The 27,012-nt window shown below is 31.4% G+C and overlaps 4 protein-coding genes across 4 annotated transcripts; 1 reads left to right on the forward strand and 3 right to left on the reverse strand.

Moving 5' to 3' along the window:
- The first annotated feature begins 124 nt into the window (after window positions 1-124).
- Window positions 125-1,304, forward strand: LOC107922871 (cold shock protein 2). Its single transcript, XM_016853076.2, has one exon. It carries the CDS (start codon window positions 411-413, stop codon window positions 972-974), a length of 564 nt encoding a protein of 187 aa, XP_016708565.2. The 5' UTR covers window positions 125-410; the 3' UTR covers window positions 975-1,304.
- A 3,886-nt stretch (window positions 1,305-5,190) lies between these two features.
- Window positions 5,191-7,217, reverse strand: LOC107923058 (flavonol synthase/flavanone 3-hydroxylase). Its single transcript, XM_016853269.2, has 3 exons — window positions 6,384-7,217; window positions 5,947-6,274; window positions 5,191-5,595 (listed from the first exon to the last, which is right to left on the reverse strand). The coding sequence occupies exons 1-3, from the start codon at window positions 6,842-6,844 to the stop codon at window positions 5,383-5,385; spliced, it is 1,002 nt and encodes a 333-aa protein (XP_016708758.1). The 5' UTR covers window positions 6,845-7,217; the 3' UTR covers window positions 5,191-5,382.
- An 11,881-nt stretch (window positions 7,218-19,098) lies between these two features.
- LOC107924842 (selenoprotein K) lies at window positions 19,099-21,072 on the reverse strand. Its single transcript, XM_016855448.2, has 4 exons — window positions 20,961-21,072; window positions 19,723-19,826; window positions 19,453-19,603; window positions 19,099-19,338 (listed from the first exon to the last, which is right to left on the reverse strand). The coding sequence occupies exons 1-4, from the start codon at window positions 20,977-20,979 to the stop codon at window positions 19,301-19,303; spliced, it is 312 nt and encodes a 103-aa protein (XP_016710937.1). The 5' UTR covers window positions 20,980-21,072; the 3' UTR covers window positions 19,099-19,300.
- A 2,666-nt stretch (window positions 21,073-23,738) lies between these two features.
- Window positions 23,739-26,791, reverse strand: LOC107923269 (G-type lectin S-receptor-like serine/threonine-protein kinase At5g35370). The gene has a single exon (XM_016853482.2). The coding sequence runs from the start codon at window positions 26,783-26,785 to the stop codon at window positions 23,987-23,989; it is 2,799 nt and encodes a 932-aa protein (XP_016708971.2). The 5' UTR covers window positions 26,786-26,791; the 3' UTR covers window positions 23,739-23,986.
- Between the last annotated feature and the right edge of the window lie 221 nt (window positions 26,792-27,012).

Consider the following 27,012-nt stretch of genomic DNA (forward strand, 5'->3'; position numbering starts at 1 on the left):
TGATAATAATATTAAAATAAACTATATTATTAAATTTAGAAATATTTAAAGCTACTTTATTTTAAAACTGATAAGATCTTCTGTATGTATTGTTGTATAGTATTTTCATTTTCAGTCACACATAAGTATTTCAAACAGAGGTGAAAAAGGCCAAAGCTAATCCATTCACAATTAAGCGACACCAGTCAAACACTCCAAACGGATAAACCACCAAATTTTCTAAACCCTCAGATCCAATCCAATTCCTCTTTCTACCCTCCGATCTTTATCCCGCATCAAACACGAAAATAGCCGCCCCCAATATTCTTGGCGCAGCCAATAAATCCACACAGAAGAAAAGAAAAAAAAAAAAAGGCCCCGGTGGAGAGACTTATTTACTTTAGGAATTTTCTAGAACCTTCTCGAAGGCAATGGCTGAGGCGACCAGCACCGAGAGATCCACTGGCACAGTCAAATGGTTCAGCGCCCAGAAATGTTTTGGTTTCATAGCTCCCGACGACGGAGGCGACGACCTTTTCGTCCACCAAACCTCTATTCTTTCCCAAGGCTTTCGTACACTCTCCGATAACCAACCCGTCGAGTTCTTCGTTGATGTCGGTGAAGATGGCCGAGCTAAGGCCGTTGATGTAACTCCTATGCCTCGACCTCGCCGTCCTTCCCGCGGCGGTGGAAGAGGAGGATATTTTGGCGGCAGAGGTAGAGGAGGTGGTGGTTACAGGAGAGGAGGTTATGGTGGTGGCGGTGGCGGTGGCGGAGGTAGTGGCGCTTGTTATAATTGTGGGAGGACGGGGCATATAGCCAGGGATTGTTATCAAGGTGGTGGAAGTGGAAGTACGAGATACAGTGGCGGCCGTGGAGATGGTGGTGGAAATAGAAGATACGGTGGCGATAGCGGTGATGGACGAGGAGCTGGGGGACGATGTTTTAATTGTGGAGATGAAGGCCATTTTGCAAGGGATTGCCCTAACAAATAATTCAGAAAACAAAACCGGACATTTCCTATAATATTTTGTGAGTATAAGTTTTTCTTTTACGGTGTTTTGGAAAGGGGTTTATCAGCAAAAGAAGAAGAAACCGGAAAGTTGTCTATTCTTTCCGATCAGGCTTACTTTTCCCGATTCCGATTGATCTGGTAACATCTTTAAAAAAAAGGTCCATTGTTTTGTATAATGTGTTGTAATTGTTGTTATTCTCTTAATTCTTATCGATTCTTCTTTCTTTAATCCTCTATTCTTAGTCTTTGCATTGACAGTATGAACGGGCAATCATTTGTCTTCCTTGAAGCAGATTTCTTTTATTTTTCATGTTCGCTGTTATTTACTATCGATTGCTTTTAGTTTTTACTGTTTGATGCTTGAAATATATAATATATATGCAAATAGGTATAAATTAATTTTTATATCCTACATTAAACACTAAATATATCTTTAGTTGATCTGATAAAAGATTTTCTCATTAGTGCGACAACTTTTCATGAGCCACTCCTCCACCAGTTTATGATTAGATATGATTTGACAGATAATATCTGTTATTTAACCTTGATGCTAGTGTTAATTCTTAATTGATGCTATTTATATTTTATTACTAAAAAAAAGTAAATATATTCTTTTACTAAAAATTTAATCAATTTTTACTATTAAAAATTAGTCTTTATATGTCATAGGTCACGTGTAACTGTTAAATTATTTCGTTAATCATATTAATTTTTAATAATAAAAATAATTTTTTAATAAAAATAATTAATTTATTATTTCATCTAATATGTAAAGATCAAATTATTTATTTTTTAAATAAAAAAACAAAATGCAATTTAGAAAAATTAAACATACATGTCATGGAACACAGTAACATAGGATAAAATGTATTGGCATATTGTGGTTTTTTTTTTTTTCAATCTCGTGGATATTGTAATTTGGTTGTTATGGAAGGTACATTGAAGAGGGAAAGAAAGACATTCATGAGATTTGCGGGTCTCCACTTTGTTGTTAGCAGCATTGTGTTATGAGCATCTTAAAAAGTGCATGTTGAAGGGCTCAACTGATGTGTTTCCCTTTGAAAAGGATGAGGATTGAGGACCATATAATCCTTATCTTGCTTTATAACATTTTGAGAGGTTGCTGTTTGATTGGCGGAGATTACATATACGGTCACAAGATTTAGTATACCCTCCTAATCTTAAGGTTTAAATCATTTTTGGATATTGAATTTAGTAAATTTTTTTTTCAAACTAGACTTTGAATTTGATAGTTATTTTATATCGAGGTTTTTTTTTTGTCTAAATTAGCTCATGAACTTGGTAATTGTTCCCACATTGGGGTTTAAAATTTTTTTTGGCCAATCTAGTCCCTAAATATTTCTTTGAAAACTTTAAAGTTCAAGCTTCAATATAGGAATAATTGCCAAGTTCAATGATTAATTTGGGCAAAAAAAAAGTTAAAGCCCAAATATGGAAATATTTGCACAGTTCAATCCCAATGTGAGAACGATTCAGCCCCCAATGTGAGAATTATTGCAAAGTTCAAGTTCTAAATATTGATTTAACCCTAATCTTAAATTTTTTTTGGGGTTAAATAAGTATTTGGCTTTTGAACTTGACAATTATTCTCTCATTATAGTTTCTTTTTTTTTTAAAAAAATTAGACTCTAAACTTGGCAATTCTTATCACATTGAAGCCTAAACTAGGCAACTAGTCCCACATTGGGGTTTGAATCTTTTTATTCAAATTAATCCCTAAATTTGATAATTATTCCCATATTAGGCTTAAACTTGGTAACTGTTTTTACATTAAGGCCAGAACTTTAGGGTTTTTAAGGAAATATCAGGTACAAATTTGGACAAAAAATAAGTTCAAAGCCTAGTATAGGAACAATTGTCGAGTTTAGGTCTTAACTTGAAAAAAAAAATTAAACCCCAAAGTGGGGATTGTTGCAACTTTATTAGTTATTTTATGTTTTTCTTTAAATATTATATTAATGAAGACATTATTCTAGATCAACTTAATAAAGATATCAAATTAATTTAAAATTTTATATGCATAATAAGTATAATTCTATCGATAAATTTAATGGTTGAATTGTTAAAATATTAATTATAAAAAAATTATAAAACTAGTAAAACTATTTTAATTTTATATTAGCGCAAGTGAACCTCTTCATTTATTATAATACTTATATTTTCAACCCCTAACTTTTCTACTCTTTCAAATTTTACACTGAATTTTAACTTTTCTACTTTTTTTTTTTAAATTTACACTGAATTTTAACTTTTTTTTTTGCTTAATTTCTTAATTTCACTGTTAAATCCTTGATTTCAAATTTGATTTTGTAAATTTCATTTTTGCTGGTTTCTTTAGATATGACTTTGTAAAATACAATCATTTTGCTAGAATTATTTCTAAATTTGTTAACTATTAAAGATGGAACAACTTCTAGAATACAATAAATAATATTAGATTATTAATGGATGGAACAACTGGGCCATATCCACCATTGGGATCCGATGACCCTTGGCCAAGAATGGAAGGGGCCATGGCTCCTGGAACAAACACTGTTTAACCCAAACCCATGGCCAAGAATATTAAATTTCTTTTTGCCACTATTTAACCACGAAGGATTGATAATTAGATGTGACCATGAGTATGGACTAGGCTAGGTCTAAATATAATAATTAATATATTTTCTATTTATTTAAGTTCGATTTCGTTCGAAATATGAGTTTAAAATTTTATCTAAACTTATTAATATTTGTAAAAAATTAACTTAAAATCATTTTAGGTCTGTTCATATTATTTTAAAAAAATATATATTATATTAATTTAATATTTAATAATTTTATATAGTCATCTTAAAATTATTTTAATTTTTATATTAGAGTAATATAATAAATTTAGTATAAATTTATTTTTTAATGTTATAACATATATAATATATGAAAAAATATAATATAAAATATTATTTATTTAAAATAGGCTAGCCCTGACTTTAAATGTTCAAGGGTGAGCTTGACTCATATTTTAATCGGATCTAATTTTTATTTAAACCTGTTTTTTGATCATAATATTTTTATCTAAGTCCTTTCAAATTTTAAGCGAACTTTTAAACCTGATCAGATGAATAATGCCACGTATAGATGTATTGTTAATGTATATATAACTGAGCAAAGAATCAAAATGGAAAACAAGCGAACAAACACAGGCATTGAAGTTAATTGTTGTTAGGGCTTATTTATGTTAAACGTTGTACGGATAAAATAAAGTGCCCAACAAAATAGATGATAGAAACCACGACAACCCATCAATTAACCACCCTTTAATTTAAATCGAACAGTTTTTTAGATCTCGACCATTCAATTTACCTACCAAAAAAATTATATCAACACTTATCTATATAATAATTATTGAAAATGTTATACCTCTTCTTAAGACTTAGACACGTGATATTACGATTTACGACAAATATATTAAGAAATACTTTATAATGATCTTCCACTTTGCACCGCTCGACTTGTCATCTTGTGTGTTCAACTATTCACATCCCTTAGACCTTTTATAAGAAGGCCATTCGCTATTGATCACTCGCACACCCCAGTTTTTAATATATTACTTTTATTTCTTAATGTGAAAATAATTATTAAATTTAAAGATTATTTAGACCAAGAAAATTTAAATATCAATGTGAGAGTAATTGTGAATTTTACTTAAAATTAATAAATATAATTAAATTGTTTAATAAATATAGAATTTAGATTATTAAAAATTTTATTTTACATTTTATCTTTAATTTTTAAACACAATAAAAATTTAAATGTAAAGTCTTTATAAGATAATACATTGTTAAAATAAATAAAATACTATTAAATCAATTAAAAATATCCTCCATTAAGCCATAAATAACTCTTATCTACTTTTTACTTTTACACTTTTTTATAGATAAATTCAATCAAATTATTTTTATTTTAAATTATGAAATATATTTTCAATTAATTTAATTAAATCATTGAATATGCGCATGTCTTTGAATTTTTTTTAAAAAAATCATGTATTTAAAGCATAAACATCGTATCCGCGTATTCATAATAAAGAGTTTATAACTTAATTTGCCTTAATCATGCTGATTATAAAGAAGTCTTGTGAGCCTATTTCGTTAGTCTTTTACTGTTTGCAGGTTTTCAGAAATGATGGAAACCATGGGTCATTTGAATGATAATCTAATAATCATTGGAAAGATGGTACAGCAATGAACAGAAGAAGGATGAAGCTTGAAACGGTACATAAAACTTCACACACATATTCCTAGATACGGTAATTCTTATTTTCACTGCAGAGCTGGCCATGGAAGCTTGTTTAGTTTAAGCTGTAATTTTATTTACGGTAAAGAAACAGCTTATTGGGGAGTCTTGTTGAGCTTGCAGAAACAATACTGAGAGTACTTTTTGGATTTGAATTTAGGTGGATTTGCTTCATTAACGAGCTTAGGATGAGGCCCTACTTCTAAGTCCGATGGTGGCTCCACAAACACTGGCCATGAAATTCTTGTCTTCTCTTTATTCACTTTGGCCCTATGAAGCACACTCTTGTATTTTCCGTTGCTCACAATCTGTAAAAGTACATTAATAATAGATAAATTAATGGGATAATTTTGGTGATTTTCCCAACAATACTATACAGTTTTCTAAGTCATATGATATATTTTTATCTATAAAAGCTAATTTATTTTTCTTTAAGATGTACAGTAACATAGGCGAATTTAAGAGCCGCAGGCCTGGCACTTAAAATTGAAAAAATCGATTTAATCTTTTAAAAATTATAAAGAGATAAACTATAAAAATTAAAATTTCATTTATTTTAGCTTTTCCCTGCAGTAAATATGTTCAAGTTGATCTTAAAGTACATATTTTAGTGTTATAGAAATTACTTAAAATTTAAGTTCACATTCTTTGTAACATACCTCGATTTGGTCTCCAATGTGAACAATGAGTGCATTAGGAATGTATTCAACGTCATACCAATGGTCATCTTTACAAGCTTGGAGGCCCTGGACATCATTAGGCACCAATATGGTGATGGCAGACATGTCGGTGTGAGCAGGCACGCCGAGCGCCAGGTCCGCCTGAGGGCACTGCGGATAGTAGTTGATCTTAAGAAGGTAAACCATGTTGTCGCCACCCATAGCCTCCTTCATCTCATTCCCTTCCAGCCCTAACCCTAATGACAGACATCTAAATAGCTTGTCGACCACCCCATGCATGTGCTTTGCGTATTCCTCGTTATTCTTTCTGCCATTAGCCAAAGAAAATCATACATAAATGGAAAAATCCCATGAAATCAATATATTATATAGGTTAGTCCACGCATATATGTGAAGGAAAGATGTGGATTCGAGACCTGTAAGAAGGTGGGTTTTTAGGCCAAAATTGATAGTTAATTTCAGAAGGAGGCCAGATCTTATGGAAGAGATGATCAACCCAAGCTTTCTTCCCTTCAACTTCTCTTTGAAGCTTCGTTCCATAGCCTTCAATGGATTGAGATCCCGGGGACTTGGCGTAAGCTTCCTTTTCCTGTGGTGGGAGCTCGAAGAAAGCCTTTCCGACCTCTTTCAGCTTCCTTACGGTTTCATGGGGAATGCCATGGTTCACAACTTGGAACATTCCCCAATTACTGCTCGCGTCCACAATGGTTCGTACAACCTTCTCTTCATCGGGGTCGCTTAGATCGATAACCGGGACCTCTAGCACCGTCCCCTGAACCGTAGTCAGTGCTGGCTGCTCGTACGTTGTTCTAATGAATTCTTCCGGGATTGTTTCTTTCGAGAAATTAGCAATCTCTTGCACTCTCTCCACCTCCATTTCTCTCAAATTTTCTTGGTTAGATGTTTAAAATAGCTTCACAATATATGATTATATATATAGGAGCCGAAACATCCAATACAAAATTTCCAACAACCTATTGGTAGTTGCTAAAAACATAATAAATTTTATATGGAACAGAATCCACCAAGAGATTTTTAGATAAATGAGTTTCTTATGATAGGAGATCAGAAATGTAAGCATCAAAACCAAAATTAGTTAATTAAGTACCCCACATATTCAATTGATATTTTATACGATAAATTTATATTCATTTTATGATCCATGACATTTAATTTTATCTGATTTGATGGTTACCTTTTTCAATAATATTACTTTTACAATTTGAATTTGATTTCTCTCCCTAATACTACTACAATGTGCCTTGGTATAAAATGTAATTATTACTTATTATGCCTATTACATCTATAATCCCACACTAACCACTTTAAATTGTGCAAATTTTCAATCCATTCACACTATGTTAAGAATTTACCATTACGTGCAAACTCATTCATCAGTCTTAATATAAACTAGCTTAGAATTAATTGACGGTAATAAAATATATTACACTTTTAAGAAAAGAACTCATATTTGAGCTTTGGAAACAATATTCTTGAGTTGAGAAAGCCAACTCTAAACCACAAATATGAAAGATAAAAAAAAAATATAATAAATTTAGAGGTCTTATTAAATAATTTTATGAGGTGATAACTCTATAAAAAATAACATGTAACAACGATAAAACAAAACTTATAACCTTGATTCATTTCAAGGTTGACCTTTCTCTATAAACTAATATGTTAGAAATTTAAGTATAAATTAATTCAAGATATTCTCTCCTTTTTTTGGGGGGGGGGTTCATAATAGGCTTGTGTATATACTTCACCAATAATCTATTCATATGAAACCAACGTACTAACCTTTCTTAAAAAAACAACTATGTGCATTTTACAAACAATTTAAAGTTTGAGGAGGTGGGAGAGTTTATTTCAGTAGAATATTTAATAGTTTTCATTAATTGCTGTAATTATTCGATTTAATTTTTTATTTAAAATTTGAAATAAAATATATTGAAAATTAAAAAGTAATTGAATCGAATTTCATTGGTAGTATACAACTATTTTACTAGAATTATTTCTAAAATTTTTAAATATCGACAACTTCTAGAATACAATAATAAATACATTATTAAATTATTACTTATGAAAACAAAATTAACAGTGAGGCCGAGGACCACCAATGGAGGAAGTAGTGTGGTCTTGGTGACAATTATTGTATTTATAGTATGTCGGTAAATAATTATATTTAAAATATTTTATATGTTGGAAGATGGCAACCAGCCAACCACCAGCTTCAAAGTGGATGGATTGGTGTCAATAAATATGGCGAAGGTGAATGGGAATTGGCGGGGTGATTAGAAGACCAAGTGAAGGCTGGTTGGTGGTCTTCAAAATGTCAACAGGTATGATGAATATTTTTCGGGGTTGAAGATAAGAGTGGTTCTCGAAGCTCTAAAGTTCGCTTGGAGCTGAGGGTTCGGACAGTTAAATTTGGAAAGCGACAATGTGAAGTTGATTGAAAGTATTCGAAATGAGTTAAAAGGGGTAAGTAATGTTGAGGAAATCAGAATGATATATGATTGGTGATTTAAAAAGTGAAAAGTTAATTTTCGATACATTTAGAGAGATACTAATAAAGTTATTACTTGCTTAGCGAATGAATTGATCAAATGATTTTTTTAGATAACTCTCCACTTTATGTGCGGGGGCTTTTAGAAGTGGATATTTTATATATTTTGTAAATTTTGATAATACTCATTTAAATGTTTTATAAGTTTAATGTATCATAGTAAAATAATAACATGACACTTAATCATTAAATAAGGTAAAAAATAGTGAAAAATTTATAAATAAATATTAATTGTAGATAAATGTTAAAATCTTAAACTTAAGACTTAAACTCTAAACCTTTAAATCAAAGAACCTAAATCTAAAAAGTATTAATATCTATTTATAATAGTTACGTTTAATGTTAAATAAAATCATTAGTATGTATTTACAAATCTTTCATATTTTTTATTTAATTTAATAATAATATATTATGTTATTATTCGTATAAATTTATATACACGATATTTTATTATTATTATTATTATTATTATTATTATTATTATTTTAGCTTTAGGGATTTGGGCTCAAGGGTAGGTCGCTAGCTGGAAGTAATGAAAATAATAATGAATGAGGTGAAATTGCTTAAGAGAGAAAGTGGTACCTCTCTCTTTATTTGTCCAATTTATTATTTGCACAAAGTTAGTTTTCATTATTAGTTACTTTAGGTTTAGATCTGCCAAATCAAATCTAGAAACGGAAACTTTTTATTTTAAAATGTAATAGTCTAAACTTATTTAATTTGAACTCGGATAGATTAAAATTCAAATTAATTTAAATAAAAAATAACTTCAAACTCAAAATCTTGAAATATTCTAAAACTGTATTGACCAAATTCAAAAAACTTGAATGATCAAACTTGATATGAACCTCTAAAATAAAATAATTCAAAAAGTTTAAGCTTCATCTTTGTGATTATATGGGTGATGAACTCTAAAATTAGGTATAAATTTTGATTTAACTATAATATCAAACAGATGTTATATATGAAAATTTAAATTTCATTCTATATTAAATTTTAATTGTAATTTAGTTGTGTTACTTGTGTATATTAGAAATTTTTTTTGAGTATTTTTATTTTGGATAAATATAAATTTTTTATTCATATAATATAGGCTTACATTGTATACAAAAATTAAATTAGCATTAAAGTGTAATATATATAATTGTATTCAAAATCAATTTTCTTGTATCACTTTATATATTAAATCAAAATTTAATTTTAAATTTGAGATTTATTTTAGGGTAAACTATACTAAAAGTCACCTTAAAATTTGCGTCGTTCCTATTTTGGTCACTTTAAATATTTTTTGTCAATATAGTCACTGTCGTTAGAAAAATTGATCAAAATGGTCACTCAACCATTAAACCCCTTAACAGATTGCTAATTGGACTTGGAAAAAAGAAAATTTGTTCTTTTAATCCCTTAAAAATTACAAAATTTCAATTAACACTATTGCTATTCCAACGAAGTTTTAATTTTTTATGCTAAGGCAAAGGAAAAGATAGAGATTTAGCATAGCTCTACCCTCTATGACATTGCCACCATCTCTGCTCCATTATTTTTCACCCAAACAAGAAAACTTTATCATGATTTCTGCCCTAAAAAATGTCATCACTGGTTCAACACTTTCCTCTTCCTTCACCGTTGATGTTGTTGTTGACTTTAGTTTGGATTTCGATACCTTGACTGTGGTCGGGGATTCTTCTTCTACTTTTATGGTATTACAACCGAGTGAAGTTATGGATAAGTGTCACGTGTGCAAAATTGATGGTTGTTTGGGGTGCAACCTTTTTCCCACCAAGTCAATAAGAAGACAAAATTTGAGCCACCACTACTAATAAAACTAGAACTAAACATTTATTTTTATATAACTATTTTTCTTAACTATTTAGATTCACCATTTTTTTGCCTATTGTTACTCATCTCTCTCATAACTTCCTACTTTTATAAAAAAATGGTGAGTCACAAAGTCGTCATTGCTCATAGCTACGATTGTTGGGGATGTGACCACATTTTACCTTATATCAAGGTCGCAAACCTCCTCAGCTTGACTTTTTGACCCAGATTGTTGCACCCTCGTTTTTTTATTTATATTATTTGAGGCAATATTTGCAAAACTACAAAAGACAAAATTAGCATCCAACCATGCAAGCCATCATAAAAATGGTTAAGCACTACATACTCGTCGAGGACCTAACAACTATTGTGACATACTTGTTTGAAGAAATGCTGACATTGTGAGAAGAAAATGGCTCATTTAGGTTTGGCTTAAGCATGAACACCATGTGTAGAGCCTAGCGAGGGACCTACCACCTACGATCTAGGAGCCTCACATACCTACCACCTACGATCCAAGAGCCTCACATACTCAGTGATAAAGTTTCATGGCTCCAGCCACAATCCTCAGAGATACTTAGTAATAGTATCTTAGGAGTCAAAAGGCTATGAGTGTTCACATTGTTTCTAGTTCCTAAAATCATTCAAGCCATCTAGTAGGTTTGCAGGTACATATCCCATTGCACCTTTATCATGAAGGCAATAACGAAATATCCTCAAAAAGAGATGTCTTGAGAAACGGCCAAATGACCATTATGATTAAGAATATTATATAGTTGTTAACCCAATCATTAATCTCCTCCACCTTCAGATGATATAGAAAGCAGGAGGGCATTGGCCTAGCTTCAACTCCACCAAAAATATACTTTTTAGGGTCTTGCTTTAGCTTTACCACCCTTCTAAAGATGAGTTTTTCATTCCCTCCCTTAGAACAACAAAATAAAACCCTTGGTGGTTTTCTTTCTCCTAAAGGGCGTACATGTTGGGAAATGTGCTCATATTGTAGTAAACATGCAACTGTTTTCTATTTATTTGAATGATGAATAAATAAATAAAATTAATTTCACATTTCACTATTATGTCTTTTGTATTTATGCATTTTATGTTTTGCATGCATAACGAAATTGTGACAAACAAATATTAACTCATGGATTGTCTAAGTTCAAACTGAAGATAATTGGTATTGTAAGAACGTTTACATTGCGGGAAAGATAACTTACTTCAGTAGATAAGCTAAATAAGTTTGTAATCCTGTAAAAGAATTGAAGTGAGCATTTGATTTAAATATTGAAAAGGATTGCTATGTTGTCTACAATTTTAATTGGGGAGATGATTAGTCTTAACTATTAGAGCAATTGACTCCACGGGTAGAGATATAGATGTATTCATTGGTAGAATGATATATTGGACTAGACCCAAGATGAATTAATTTTGAATCAGTTTGTGAATTAATTCACTTGTGACGTTCATGGTGTGATTTACCTACATCTTGAGTTAGTCACTGACCATGCGTATGCAAATCATGTGCTTTGATATAAGTGTAGGGTTATGCTCTAAAGATGATCGAGCCCATAGCTGAAATGTTGGGTATATAATTTGTGTATGGCATAACTTTACTAGCAACAGTGGAATTTATAGTCCAATTAAAAAGTTAATGATATTCTCTCATTGATATTATGTGGATTGATAAATATGGAACGTGGCCACAGGTTGTTTATTCTTGAAGGAGTAATTTATCACAATCATTTGTTGATAGTGATCATATTAATCATTAGGAAGACACAATGGTGACAATGAGATAAAATAGGATTGTGTTGAGTGAACGGATTTAACTCAAAGGAATCAATGATATCATATGAGGGTAACGCACACATGATAAGGTCATTGGACAAATCAGTTGGATGAATTGCTTTCGTAAATAGTATACAACAAAGAGTTTTCAATCATGGTATTTCTTGTGGATTGACTCCATGAATAAGTAATTGTGAATTATTGGAACAATACTTCTGGACATAATTGCAATTACTAGAGCCTAATTGTATATATCCGATTGGTCCCTCCACTAGCTCAATAAAAGCTCGATCGGACTGCATTTGAATAAGAAGAAACTTCTATGACTTTGGAAATAATTTAACTGAGTCGATTTATTCGATGTGGAATTAAATTAAGTGGTCATGATAATTGTTTAGCTAGAGAATTTGATTAAAGAATTTTTTTAAAAATTTAATTTGGAAAATCTAAGTGATTTTTAGAAAATTTAATTTTGATCAAGTAAAATTAAATTAATCAAATTAATTAAAATTAATATGATATTTTTAAAAATTAATTTTCAAGTCAGACAATTGGCCTAATGGGTAATTGAACTTGAAAATTGGATCTGAGATCTTAAATTGGGTATGGATCCCAAAAACAAGACCAAGACCCAAAAATTGGTCGAACTGGGCCTGGTATGTGAAGTTGGACTGATGGTCCAACCGGTGGCTAGACCGGACCGGTCGGGTTGTCACTGACCCAAACTGAACTGGTAGTAGCTGAACCGGCTTGAGGTGTCGTAAAGGTGTCACACCTGCATCACTGAACACGACGGCTGTGATGGCAGTGTCCCGGTGGCTGGCAATAGTTGGTCTTCGGTAGTTAAGCAGTGAAAGTGTTACATTCCTACTGAGACTCTAGCAGAGAATTTGATTTTAGATTAACTATTCCAAAAATAATAGTTTAATTGTTTGATATTAAAATAAATTTAATATTTTATCTTAATAGTATTTTATTAACTTATTATTAAATTGATTATTTTATTATTAAATTTAATCTGATATTTATGTTGATAAATATTATATTAATTTAATATTAAAGTGATTAAGTTTAATTATAGTTGAACTCTTTAAATTTCTAAAGATATTTTTTTGATTTACAATTTGACTCAAAAGTTTAGAGAAATTATGAAATTATCCCACTAATAAAATTTTTGTGAATTTTTTTCTAATTCGAATTGAGTCTACACTCAGTAGACGTGAGCTTGAGGATAGTGAAGAAGACTACTCGGTCGAAGCGCTTATCCTACACGAATCGAAAAGGTATAATTTTGATTAAACGCTTATTACTTTAGATATTATAACCAAGATCTTATTTTTTTAAAAAAAATTAAAACTTTATTTTTCCTAAATTAATTTCCGTTGCCCATTCCAAACCCTTTTTTACAAATCATGCCACTAAGAGCAGACAAAATAGAGAGAAAAACGTATCATTACCGCAAACATTTCAATAGTTATTAAAATTTTTCATTATATATTCCAAATAATATGAAATGTAAAACATCCAATTAATAAGGTGGGACACACACAACATTTTTCTTTCTCTTGCTACAAGCATTCAAGTTTAGATTCTTATAAACTGCTTTTGTACTAATAAAAGATGGAAACAGTGGAGATCATATAAAAAGGAGGAGAATGTTTAAACTATATCTAAAAAATCAAAATTGTATATTTGATGGATTAATAATGAATAAATATTATATAAATTCGTATACTATTAGTAAATTTCATTTGTTAAAAAATATAGTTATTATTATTGTTTTGTTTTTTATACTTTAAAATTATTTTTTTAGTAGAAAAAATAATTATTTACTTAATATCATTGATAATTTATAATATGAAAGTGTGTCACGCACAAAATGTTAATAATGATGAGTTTGTGTAAAGCAAGCAAGAGCATGGAGCAAAAATGATGGATCCATTTATGGTGCCGATCCTAGGGCAATTTCTAAATTTTGGGAATGTGTTTTTTAATTTCGTCATTTTACTATATTTTTCTCATTTTTAATATAAGACAATAAATTTTTTTTTTTGTCTAACTTGCTCCAAATTGAGTTTGGTCAACCGAGTTGTTTGACTCTTCGGACATATTTAGTAACAAATTTTTCACGGCTTTTTATTTCATAGTTTTATAAGATTTATTATTTATTATTTTTATTTTTTTAGTATAAACTAAAAGTATCTTCATCCGTTTTTTAAGTATAGTCTTATTCGGACCAAGGGTGGTATTCAAATAAAATTCTTCCAATAATGTTGAATTTATTTTTAACTACTTAGTGAGATTCATTACTTTTTATTATTAAATGTTATACCATGTTGATTATATGGATGGCAAAAATTACAAAGAAATATATAAATTAATTAATACTTTTTTTAAATTTTTTAATAATTTTTAATAAACTAATAAAAATGTACACAATTATAGATAAAATAATACATAAAAAAAATAAGAAACGATTATTGATAAAAATTTACACAATTATAAAATATCGGGTTTGTGGAGAAATTATAGGGGAACTAGTGGGTAGATTTTCAAGCTTTGTGAAATTTCTAAAATATTTAATTTTATATCTTTTTATATATAAATATAGTGATATTATTTTTCGACTAAGTTAATATCTGATTAATCTATGACGCTAAACTCACTTGAAAAAAATTATATTAGTACAGATGTGGAACAAAATATGTCTAATATAAGGTTTTTTTTACCTAAATAATATACAAAATTAATTAATTACAAAAAGGTATGGGAAACATATTAATTACAAAAATAAGCATTTACTATAGTGTTCTGATAGTGCCACCTGACATATTGACGGTATCAAATTAAAATGTCATGACCTAAAATATTCAGGGACCTGATTTGTAAATTTCTTGTTTTGATTGGCAAGTGAAAAAAGCTTTAATTGTGTCGTCTGAGTTGCGGCACCAAACTTTAAATAGGGTAAATTGTTTCATTAACCCCCTTATTTATTATTTTCTTTTATTCCCCTTTAATACCAAAAATAGAGAGGCCTCTTACCAATTAGTCGAAAAAGTATTTTTGTAAAAAAAGCTGATTCCAACTGGAAATATATTTTATTTAACTTTTGAAAAATAATTTATTTGTTCAAATTACGTCTAGCAATTAACAATATTCATAGTAGTTTTCTTTCACTCACATTATATTTGAAAACTATAAATTTAACTAATAATTATAATTTATACATAGTAACTTTTTCTAAAGTTTTTATAATTATAAATTATATAGTGTCCGTAAATCAAATTGATAATAAAATTATAAATATTTTTTGAAAAATAAATAAAATTTATTTTCAGTTAGAATTGACTTTTTTATAAAAATACTTTTTGGTAGAAATTTTTTTGGACTAATTGGTAAGAGGCCTTTCTATTTTCGGTGTTAAAGGGGAATAAAATAAAATAATAAATAATGAGGTTTTATGAAGCAATTTACTCTATTTAAAGTTTGGTGTCACTACACTGTCAGGCAGCACCCTTAAAAGCCCTTTTTCAATTGCCAATCAAAACGAAAATTTATAGATCAAGTTCCTGAATATTTTAGATCATATTTTAGTCTAGTGCTCCCAATATATCAGGCGACACTATCAGAACACTGTAGCAAATGCCTATTTTCATAATTAATCTATTTTCCAAACCTTTTTCATAATTAATTATTTTTTATATTATTTGGATAACAAAACCCTAATATAAACTAGAAATTGAACCCCAGTTGTGGGTGAAAAGTAATAAAATATTAATAAAAATATGTATAAGAGAGGTAAAAAAAAAGGTATTGTTATGGTATTAAAAAAAAAGATAAAATAACATTTAGTCCTTAAATTTGACAAAATTTTCACCTTGATCTATGAATTTTTTTGTCCACATTAGTTCTAGAACATGACAACTTTTTTCAATTTAATCCCTAAGCTTGAATTTCGTTAAGGTATAATGACATTCCACTCTAAGATTATACCATGTCATCACTTGAAATTTTATAAATATATATATTTGATAACCATTTGCTATTTTTAGATTTTTTTAAATTTTTCAAGTGATGATGTGGCATGATCTCAAAGTGCCATATTATCATACATTGATGAAATCTAAGTTCAGGGACCCGATTGCGTCACGGCTTGCGTGCACCTAGACTTAAAATAATGCAATTAAATATTTTAATGAAGTGTTATATCTGCAAGTGTACAAGTCAAATTATAATATAGTTAACTGCAACAAAACACTTTGGAAGTATTTTGAGGATCGTATCCAAGGGAGGTCCGCTTAAACAAAATTAATACTAAAGCCTAACATGCTAAGCTAAGTCTAGGCAGCTACTAATCTACTTATTGCAGTACGATTAAACACTAAAATTGAGATTTTAAAGTAAGAAGGTCTAAAGTGCATAAATAATAAAAATTCCAAATTAATAATCAAGATTAACATGCAGAAGGGTGACTAATGTCCATGGTTGTGATTAACCTAAAGTGGGAAATTTTACCAATTAATTAAAAATTAATCAAGTTAATACCTTTCAGCCCATAACTAAATTAATTAATCGACTTAATCCACTTATCTTTTCACCTGATGGAACTAAACCAGGCTAAGTTGGATTGATTCTAAGTAGAATACCCTTTTGGTCTCATTTACCTAAATGACTTCATAAAGTTGTTAATTCTAGGATTTAAGTACATTCAACAAAATCCAATTAATTGGTTTACGAACTGTAGCCTTAAACTAACCACACTCACTTTAGTCAACCAACCTTCATAGGGATTTAATTATGAGTGATTCTATAAACGATTAATCTTACCCAATTATCAAACACCACAAACAATGTAAAATAATAAAGAGTAAGAAATTCTCAGGAATTTCGGTGAATCCAAGACTTGTGATTGATTGAATGGCCACAATGATCTACAAAATATGTCGTTTATTGCTTCAGAATGAAGCCCGAACAAAAAGAAAATAAAATGGAAATAACAAATGAAATTGAAAATATATTAACTTGAAAACTGAAGAATAAAGAAACAATCCTTGGAAAAATTTGAAATCTACTAAACTATGAATTTAAAACCCTAAAACGAGCTCCCTAAAATGATGGTTTAACATAATATTTATAGTCTAGGTGTATTTTGACCTAATTATGTCGATTATAATCTGAATTACAAGTTAAATGAGGCTGTTCGGACAAAAACACTCTTGTAGAATTTTTGGCTCATCGAGTTCAATGTCGCGACATTCACTGACCAATGTTGCGACTTTATAGACAAATTACTCGATCTTTGGGACTGGGTTGAATGTCGCGACTTTACTATCCTAGTGTTGCGACTATGAGGCCAATAAGCTTGCCTTGTGGATCTTGGTTGAAATTTTGACTAAGTGTTGAGGCAGCTTCCAATGTTGCGACTTCCATGTTGAATGTTGTGACATTCAGGCTAAGCCGCCGACTCTTTGGCTTAGGTTGTTTCCTTCATACTCGATTAACTTGTTAGTTCCACCTTAGGTCTAAATCGACCTAATAGGTCATAAAATATCACAAGAAGCTCAATTTATTCAATTGTAACTAAACACTAAATACTTCTCAAAATAAATGAAAATAACACAAAAATGCTTGAATACAAGCTTCTTAAGTTGTGAAAAGAGCTTAATTTGTTGTAATAAATTACAGCAGATCAATACTAAAATTGGGAAAAGTTGACAGGTTCTAGGACTAAAGTGAAGCAAAGGTCTAAGGATCAAGTTGAAAAAAGTTACCAAATTCATGGACTAAATATTATTTTATCCCCAGAAGAAACATCATTATGAAAGATTAAATTATTTAAAATTAGTGGGAAAAGTTGGTTTAGTTTTAGCTTAATTGACATCATTATTGTTTATAATATATAACAAAAAGTGAGTTCAAGTGCTTTTAAGCATGTATTATCTCTAAATGTAAGATTTTAGGGAGTTGCCCGTATGGCTTTAGAAATTAAAGACTATTTTTGTAAAAATGTATTTAATTAAAAATTTGAAAAATAATTTTTGAAATAAAAATTAGAAAACAATAAAAATTTTACTTTCATTGAAAATATTTTATAAAAATAAGAGTTCTTAGATTTATTAATTAATTGTTCGTGATGCAAAATTCACTGAAATATATAGATATTTATATTTTCAACAAATTTTAAATATCAAAGATTCAAATACATATAAATGTAGTAAATTTTTTTTTATTTTCGATATTTCTATTATAAAAAAATTAGTGTACTAAACATGTTTTTCTATTTTCATTATTGAAATTAATATATATTTTAATTTCCAAACATGTTTTTTCAATTTTCAAAAAAAGTTAAAAAAATCAAAGGGAGCCTTATTATTAGTATGGATATAACAATAATTAACCATGAGGTGAGATGTGATAATTACTTACCTTGCCTCATCCCTTAGTCGTGAGATTGTAGTTCAATTCCCATCTATGAAAGTGAAACACCTATCAAGGTCAATCTAGAGAATTAATTTCATCAGAAGTGAATACCTGATTTCGACTAATATTTTGTGTTGAACCAAAAATCTCGCTACTCGTTTCAAAATTAATTTAAATTAAGGTGTGAAATAGGTTGGGTATTGTGTGTATATATATGTGTATATATATATGACTATTTCATCTTGGGTACTGGATATGGCATTTGGTCCGAAACAAATTACCTTGTCCGAATAAACTGAAAAAGCCAACTTATTTCAATTAAATTGATTCAGTTCACTTCAATTTGATCGGCTCACCCCCTATTCAAATGGTTTGAGACAGCAATAATGTATTAGGTCTCCAGTCATGTGGGCATGCATAAGTTCCTAACTGTTACCTGAAATACAATCTTGACATCCCTAAATAATCTCTTCAAAACAGAGTTTACACACAGAGAAACTAATGGAACATGTTTCTCGAATCAAATCGACATGTTGTAGAAACAGAGCAGTATCAGCCCACCATTTAGCAAAAGTTTGAAAGTACATAAAAGCATCTCTGGTTTTATAGAGGTTCAAAGTTGCCTGTTTCACAGGCAATCTATTGGCATTAAAAACATGTGGAACATCCTTACTTATAATTAGAGGACTTTAGCTATATAACATTGTACATGCACAAGATGTATGCTTGCAGCAATTAGCCACCGCAGCAGGAGCCACAGGCAGGAAGGGAACCTGAAATATAGCACCAGAAAGAAAAATCTTTTAACGGACAAATTAAAAGGAAAGAAACGAAAGAAAGAGGAAAGCTGTGACAAACAACAGATAAAAAGGGGGCAAATGACGTACTATGGTCAATTCCCCGAACATTGTCCATTCCCCGTGGTGGTCGTCGTGGGCCACCACCACCACCATATGGTCCACTTCCAGGTCCTCCTGGACCACCATCCCATTTCTTGCTTGAACCAAAGCCTTTTCTGTAGGCATCGGACTTTTCCATCTGATGCACATCCAAAGGCCAAGTTTCCAGTTGATTGATACAGATTAACAAAATAATGAAAAAGAAAACAGAAACCCTAAACAAAGGTCAATGACAAAAGGGAAAAATGAAAAACTTACCGAGAACATGGTTGAGAAGAACACTCCAATGAAATTGATAATTGCCCAGAAAAAATCAGTGATAGTTCTCAGTCGCCATATTGAACGCTTTGATTTCACAACACCTAAACAAACATGCATGGACAAAGGTTTCCTTATGAACGAAGAGAGGGGAAGTCTCCATGACAAATAGCAATATGCTGAAGTAACGAAAAGGCCATTTTTTCATCACGAAGACAATATGCCATAACTTATCTTCAAATTACCAATGTATTTATGAATGCTATGCAATTATGGTCATCCATAAACTCAGAGCAAAGTTTAAGAATATAACCAGCAACTCCACAATCAATCAACCCAAGACAGGTAATCAACACAACTATATCCTCCTGATATATAACACAAACACACGTACATACACTCATGGGCTAGGGCTACATATGGAAGAACATAAAGAACTTTCAAATTCATAATAACATTAGGAATTAGGAAATAACAGTCTTCAAATATCACAGTTTTAGCCGGTATCAACCACTAGATGCAAAAACAAGAAAAAGAAAAAGCTGAACCTTTAAATGAAAACACAACGATAGATATGTCAAAGAAAGGACTTTTGCAAAACCATTGAAACTTTTTGGGAATGACCTGAGTTGATTCCAATGAAAAGCACCTAAGAACACTATAATATATGCATTGCCTCGTTTGGGAAAAATCTGTGATTTCATCTGGACTGCGATCAGAATATCAAATAGGTTCAAATTTCGAATTCTCATTTTGAATGTTACCTAAAAAGTTTTTTCTTTTAAACCAGAGTTCCCGCAAACCCTAAGACAATGCCAAACTAGGCTCGACAATAGCTGAAAGCTCCGTTTCAGCTGTTTCATAACAGCGTGAAGAAGAATAACTCAGACAGATTCATATAAAAAAAGGGTTAGAAATTCAAGATTGTTCGAAACTAGAACAATTCTCAATAAAGACATCGTCAAATCACAGACAAACCCAATTTGAGCGAACTCAGAAGAAATTACGATCTATAATCATCCGATATCATAAATACGATAAATACACTCCTTTTCCATACCTAATTAGATTACTACAATATTAAATTTCAACACCCAGAAAGAAATCCTCATACATCATAAGAAAAGATCGGCAACAAATTTCGAATAGAAACTAAAAGATCTCATAACATAAACAATAATTTGAAATATTATAAGTAAAAAAATTAAATTTGAGAGAAAGAGAGAAAGGATACAAACCTCCCTCGACGTAGGCCATGAGAAAAACTCCAGGGTCTTCTCCTCCAAAAAGAGGAAAATAAAAGAGACGGTTGCGGTGTTCTAATCGGCGTATTTTAAACGTTTCATTGACTTTTGATGTTCAGTTGGAAGACTTAAATTTGATTGGTTTGCAGAAGTTTAATTGTACACGCGTCTTGTTATGATTCGATATGCTTATGGAAAACTCTCAACGACCGCCACGTGTAAAACAATTTATTTGCAAAAGGGTCTGACTCTAAATTTGGTAAAAACTGAAAATTAGTTAGGTCAATATTAAGAAATTAAATCGAAATCACCATTAAATTTTATTGTTAATTTTTTAATAGTAAACAATATATATATAAATACCAAAAATAGATAATTTATTGATTTCTATATATTTATTAATAATTATAATAACTTTTTAAATTTCTTTAAAATGTGATATTAAAATAAAAGGACTAATTTTTAGAAAAATGAATTTCACAGTCAAACCATTACAAAAAATATCACCAAAATTATAGGTTTATTTCACAAGCGTTTTTAAACTATAACCTAATTTAAAATTCCTAAACTTCAATTTTTTTTTAAAATATATGCAAAATATTAATATCATACCAATTAACTACTTCAATTAGCTTAAATTTTAAACACATTTGCATGTTGCGATTGTTGATTATGTGTTAAAAATATAACGTATCATTAAATTTTAAGAAGATTATTTTTTAACACCTTAAATTTAAATTATGCATGCAAAACCAACTCTTTTTATATGTGCCCAACTTCATATTTGATCTAGAATTTATGCCTAAACTATTAGTTAAACTAATATAATAACTTGATTGATTCAATATTGAAACTTCAAGAACTCAATTAAAATATTTTAAAATTTTGGGAACTTATTTAAAATTTAAATTATATCTTGAAGATGTCTTGTGAAATAATCCAAAATAATTTCAAGTGGACCTAGCCATTTTTTTCTTTGTTTTTTCTTTTAATTTACAGCTAACAAATTACATCGATCAAAATTAATTATTAAAAGTTTACTTAATACATATCAAAGAATAGAACTTTATTAGATTAATTATATTAATATTTTTGTGATTAATCTTATACATGAATATGTTAATATTTAATATAAGATTAGTTAGTGAATGTGTGGGGATTTATTTGATATTACCTATAAGGCAATATTATGTTTTGAATTGAAAGAATTGAAAAGGGGACTAGTTTGTAAAATGAGGAAAAGTTTATATGAAAGGTAAAAATTATGATTGAATATTATATATTTATATATGAAGAGATATATGTTATTGAATGATTTGTATAATGATTTTGAAATATTGCTATGAGAATAATTATTGAATTTTGAATTGATGGGGGACTAAATTGAAAAGAATTCAAAAGTATATAAATTATTTTTTGAATTGTAATGAGAAATTGATTCTATTATATTTGCCCATGTAGACAAGATATGAACTAGTAGGATATAGATGGTATGCCATTAGGGAGCATTTAGCACAATATCTATTTGTTTGAAGCACTTCGGTGCTACTCTGTTCAGTTGAAGCACTTCAACGCCACTCTATTTTGATAAAGCCCTTCAGTGTCGTTCTGTTTTATTATTGCACTTCAGTGCTGCTCTATTCTGTTCATGCATTTTGGTGCATATTTGTTTTAATTTCACATATCTTGCATGTTTTGTTAAGTCTACATTGGGCATTCGATAAATTCTAAAAGATAAAATAAATTTATGATCATTGTGACAAGATTAAGGTAAGCGATTGGAATGATAATGAATCCAAGTATGATGAATGAACTCTAGTATAGAATTCTATTGCTAACAAGTTCTAAACTTACATATTATGACATTTTTGTATTTTGTTTATACTTAATTAATGAAAAAGTAAGTTTAATATTCTCATTGTACTTACTAAGCTTTCACAAGCTTATCACATTATTTCTAACTCGTAGGTAAAAACATGAAGTGAGGATTTGCTGAGGATCAGTGTCTCCACATCTCATCATATCTCAAGGGCTTGGAGAAGAGTATGCTATCTCCACTATTTTTGTTTTAAGTATATGACATGTATCTAGGTGGATGTTAATGTAAGTAAATAGGGAGCTAACTAATTCCCACACTTGTGTTTGATGTGTTTTGGTGAGTAAATATAAGGTATTAATTGGTATATGAGTTATGGTTTATGTTTGGAATGATTATGAATGATTTCGATATAGTTTTGATGGAAAATATAAGGTATTATTTTGTTTGTTTTTCCATTGTTTAATAAGTTTTCACTTTTAGAAGTTTTTGTTTACTCTTGTAGTACGCTTCTTGTAGTCTTGTAGTACGCTTTTGCGAGTGATTTTAGGATTGGTTTTGTCGCCGTCCTCTCTAGTTTGGTAGATGCTCGGTTCTTTTGCCGATTTATATCCGCCGCTTTGGACCATCCGGGGCTAATTTTCTTATTGTATTAAGTACTTGCAGTCACTTCTGATATGTTGTACTTGAGTTGTGACAGAATCAATTGTCAACGTGTCATAATGTTCTATTGATGATAAAACGGAAGCTTTTGTTGTGTTGATAGAGCTTATCATCCAAAGCATACAATATGTATTTATTATCCCTGAATTATACGATCTCATCCATTTAATGAATTAATGAATTTCTTAAAATCTTCTATGCAATCGATTATACCATTTCAATTAAAATCAAATTTCGCTTTCATAGAAATTAGTAGGTGAAAATAAACCATTTCTCGAGCACTATCTCCCCATCCTTACATCTACCCATACGTCTAGTCATAATAGACAAAATAACAACATAAATTTCATCAAATAGGCAAAGCGAACATCTAATAATATTAACTGTGATTCTAATAGTTCTCAAGGAAATATTTGTACAAAAAGCCGAATAAAATACAGCCAACCCCCCACATTTAGAACTTTTTTTTCTCTACAGGAAAATATGCACAAACATTGCCAATTCTTAATAGAACAGTGACCAAGTTCCACCACCATTTACATTATCTGGGGCCTGAGATTTGCTGTGAAGAGATATAAGAAAGGCAAGTAATTGAACCACTTGTATTTTTACTACTACGAGTAGCATTATCTTGTTGAAAAAACACGAAATGAGCATCACTTTGCCTATTATCCCCTTCTGCCATGGAAGCCTCTATAAATGTGCGGCCATAATAGCGCAAAAAGTTCAAGGATTCCACTCTAGGCTGACCTAAAGGAAGCCCACCTTCCAACATCCCAACAACAGCAGCCATACTTGGCCGAAGTGCAGGCTCCTCGTGAACGCAACATAAAGCGATTCGCACTAGTTTCTCCACTTCGTTATTGTTTACTCGCCCCTCGAATCTCGGATCTGCCAGCTCCAAGTATCTGCCCTGTTCATGCATCTCGAGTGCGAATAATGGGAAATAAACCAATCCCGCTACTGATGACGATGAGGAGTTGTTGGCTCCACAACTGTTTGTTTCATTGAATGTATGGCTGTTTGATTTTAACGAGCAGTTCTTCCTGCCGCTCACCAGTTCAAGCAGTACCATCCCGAAACTGTAAACGTCGGTTTTTTCGGAAATGGCGGAGTTTGTAAGCCATTCAGGCGCTAGATAGCCTCGAGTGCCTCTCATTGTTGTGAAGAGACTTGATTGTTCAGGTGTTAGAAGCTTTGAGAGCCCGAAATCGGAGATCTTTGCCTGGAAATGATCGTGTAAGAGAATGTTTTCTGGTTTAACATCACAATGAATGATTTTATGTTCGCAGCCGCCGTGCAAGTATGCGAGCCCACGAGCAGTCCCAAGTGCTATATCGAACCTCTCTTGCCATTCCAAGGCTGGACCATTGCCGAAAAGGGATCGATCCAGGGAACCTCGGTTCATATACTCATAAACCAAAAACCTTTGTCTCCCATGGGCACAAAAACCTCTCAGTTTAACCAAATTGACGTGGTGAATGTTTCCAATGACTGCAATTTCAGTGCAGAACTCTTTTTTCCCTTGCTTGCCTGGATTTGTTATCTTCTTCACTGCAACAATAGTTTTGTCGGGGAGCGTGCCTTTGTATACTGCACCAAAGCCACCTGATCCGATTTGGGTCTTGAAATTATGAGTGGCCAATTCAATTTCTTCGTAATTGAACTTTTGGGGCAAGCCTGGAATGTAAAACCCATCGAGATCGTCAGACGAGACTGAGTTTTGGTGGCCTAATTTTAACTCTTCAGCTTTGTTGAATTTCCATCTTTTCGACCAGAAAAAAACTAGAGCAGCCAATAGGAAAACGCCGGTGAAAGGTAAGAGCACAGCGGCAGCTGTTGGGAACTTTTTCCTTTGGTTGCTAATACCATTGTCGCCATCGGGATCAGTCGAAGTAGGTCCAACAAGTACTTTAACATACCCTTGAAGATCATTTGCACCGGTATCGCTTAATATAATGGACCCTAATTCATTTTCAAGCACATAGCAAGAACCAGAAGAATTTTCGTGGAAAATGCCCAAGCAAGCACAGTTCCCCGTGCATACATCTTGACAAACTGAGAAATTTACACCGTATATATCAGGCTGAGAGAAAACAAGAGAAAAGTACTCCATACCAGAGCCTAGTTTGATATAGGAAACATCCGAAGAATTTGACTCGCTAACGCTGACATTTTTGGTTGAATCACAAGCAGTGGGTAGAGAATAAGAACGATCATTTGGCAGACACCCACCAATATTTTGTGAAGCTGAACGAAAACCAGAGGGGCATGAACAAGTGGGGGCATTTGAGGTTGATTCACGAGTGCATAATCCCATTTTGCCACAGTTTGTTGGAATTTGACAATTATCAGTGGGGCCAACCAATTCCTGAACCCATTTGCCACTAGAGAAACTACTTACAGAGAACTGACCTGAAAAACCCAACTTGGCAATCCGGAAGTTGGTCGTCGACAAGTTAACCCGAATGACAACAGCCGATCCATTACGACCAAGGAGATATAGGCCTGTTTTGTTTATTGCCATGTACTCGACATCATAGCTTGAGTCCACATAGGCCTTGGTATCCATGGACAGTTTCCAAAACGCCTGTTTATACCATTGCAATATTGCATCAGAAGCTGTAACCGTGAACCTGTAATCACCGGTCGACAAGTTACTTTCCGAGACAGCACTCGACAGATTCGCCCCGACCGAAAGCCGTTGTCCGAACACAATTGTATCCGTCGGATAACGGAAGCTTTCCCAAAGAGAAGCATTGTACTGATCGAGCAAAACCAGATTGCCCATCTCAGTCAACACCAACGCGTGAACCGTGGCTTTTAACCGTGGAGTTGACCATTTGAGATGACCATCTGAGTTAACAATGCTAATTCCTTGGATTGTAAGACTCATTTCGCCAGAGCTGGAGATGGGAGAATCACGATTGGCTGACCAGATGATGGTGTTGGATTCAACGTGTATGATGCATAAATAAAAGTCGGTTTCATGAGCTTCGGGATTGTAGATGGAAGCTTTGAATGTTCCATTACGAGAGAACAAGAAGGCGCCATTATCGTTGATAAATTGAAAGTGTGAAGCAGTGAAGTTTGGGTAGATAAATTCCGTGAAAGAAACCCCGGAGACGGAAAAAGGATAGAAATTAAGGAGACCGATAAGAAAGAATAAGGATCCCATCAGAGGCGGGGGGAAAGAACTCAACGATGGAGGCCTTGTTGATGATAATGGCGGAACTGCTATGGTTTTCTTTATTTTTTTTTCTTCGTGCTCAGCAGGCGTTGACCAATGAAGGTGCACACTGAACAAATCCAGATTAATAAAAAGTAAAATCAGTTTCATTTGATGTTAACAGCAACTGGGCATGTAAGATAACGAAACATTTGGTGCCGGTCAAAGCCGGTGAAATGTTTATGTCTATGATTGTTCCCATGGGTTGAAATACAAAGAGCGTAAATCATATTTATATGAACTAATATTGATTGATTAATAATCAAAGTGATAATATATTCAAAGTTCTATCGAAGGAGTAAAATCATAAGCTACTAAAGAATTTGGATTCGAGATAA

This window comes from Gossypium hirsutum, chromosome A05 (assembly GCF_007990345.1).
Source record: "Gossypium hirsutum isolate 1008001.06 chromosome A05, Gossypium_hirsutum_v2.1, whole genome shotgun sequence".
Taxonomy (NCBI): Eukaryota; Viridiplantae; Streptophyta; class Magnoliopsida; order Malvales; family Malvaceae; genus Gossypium; species Gossypium hirsutum.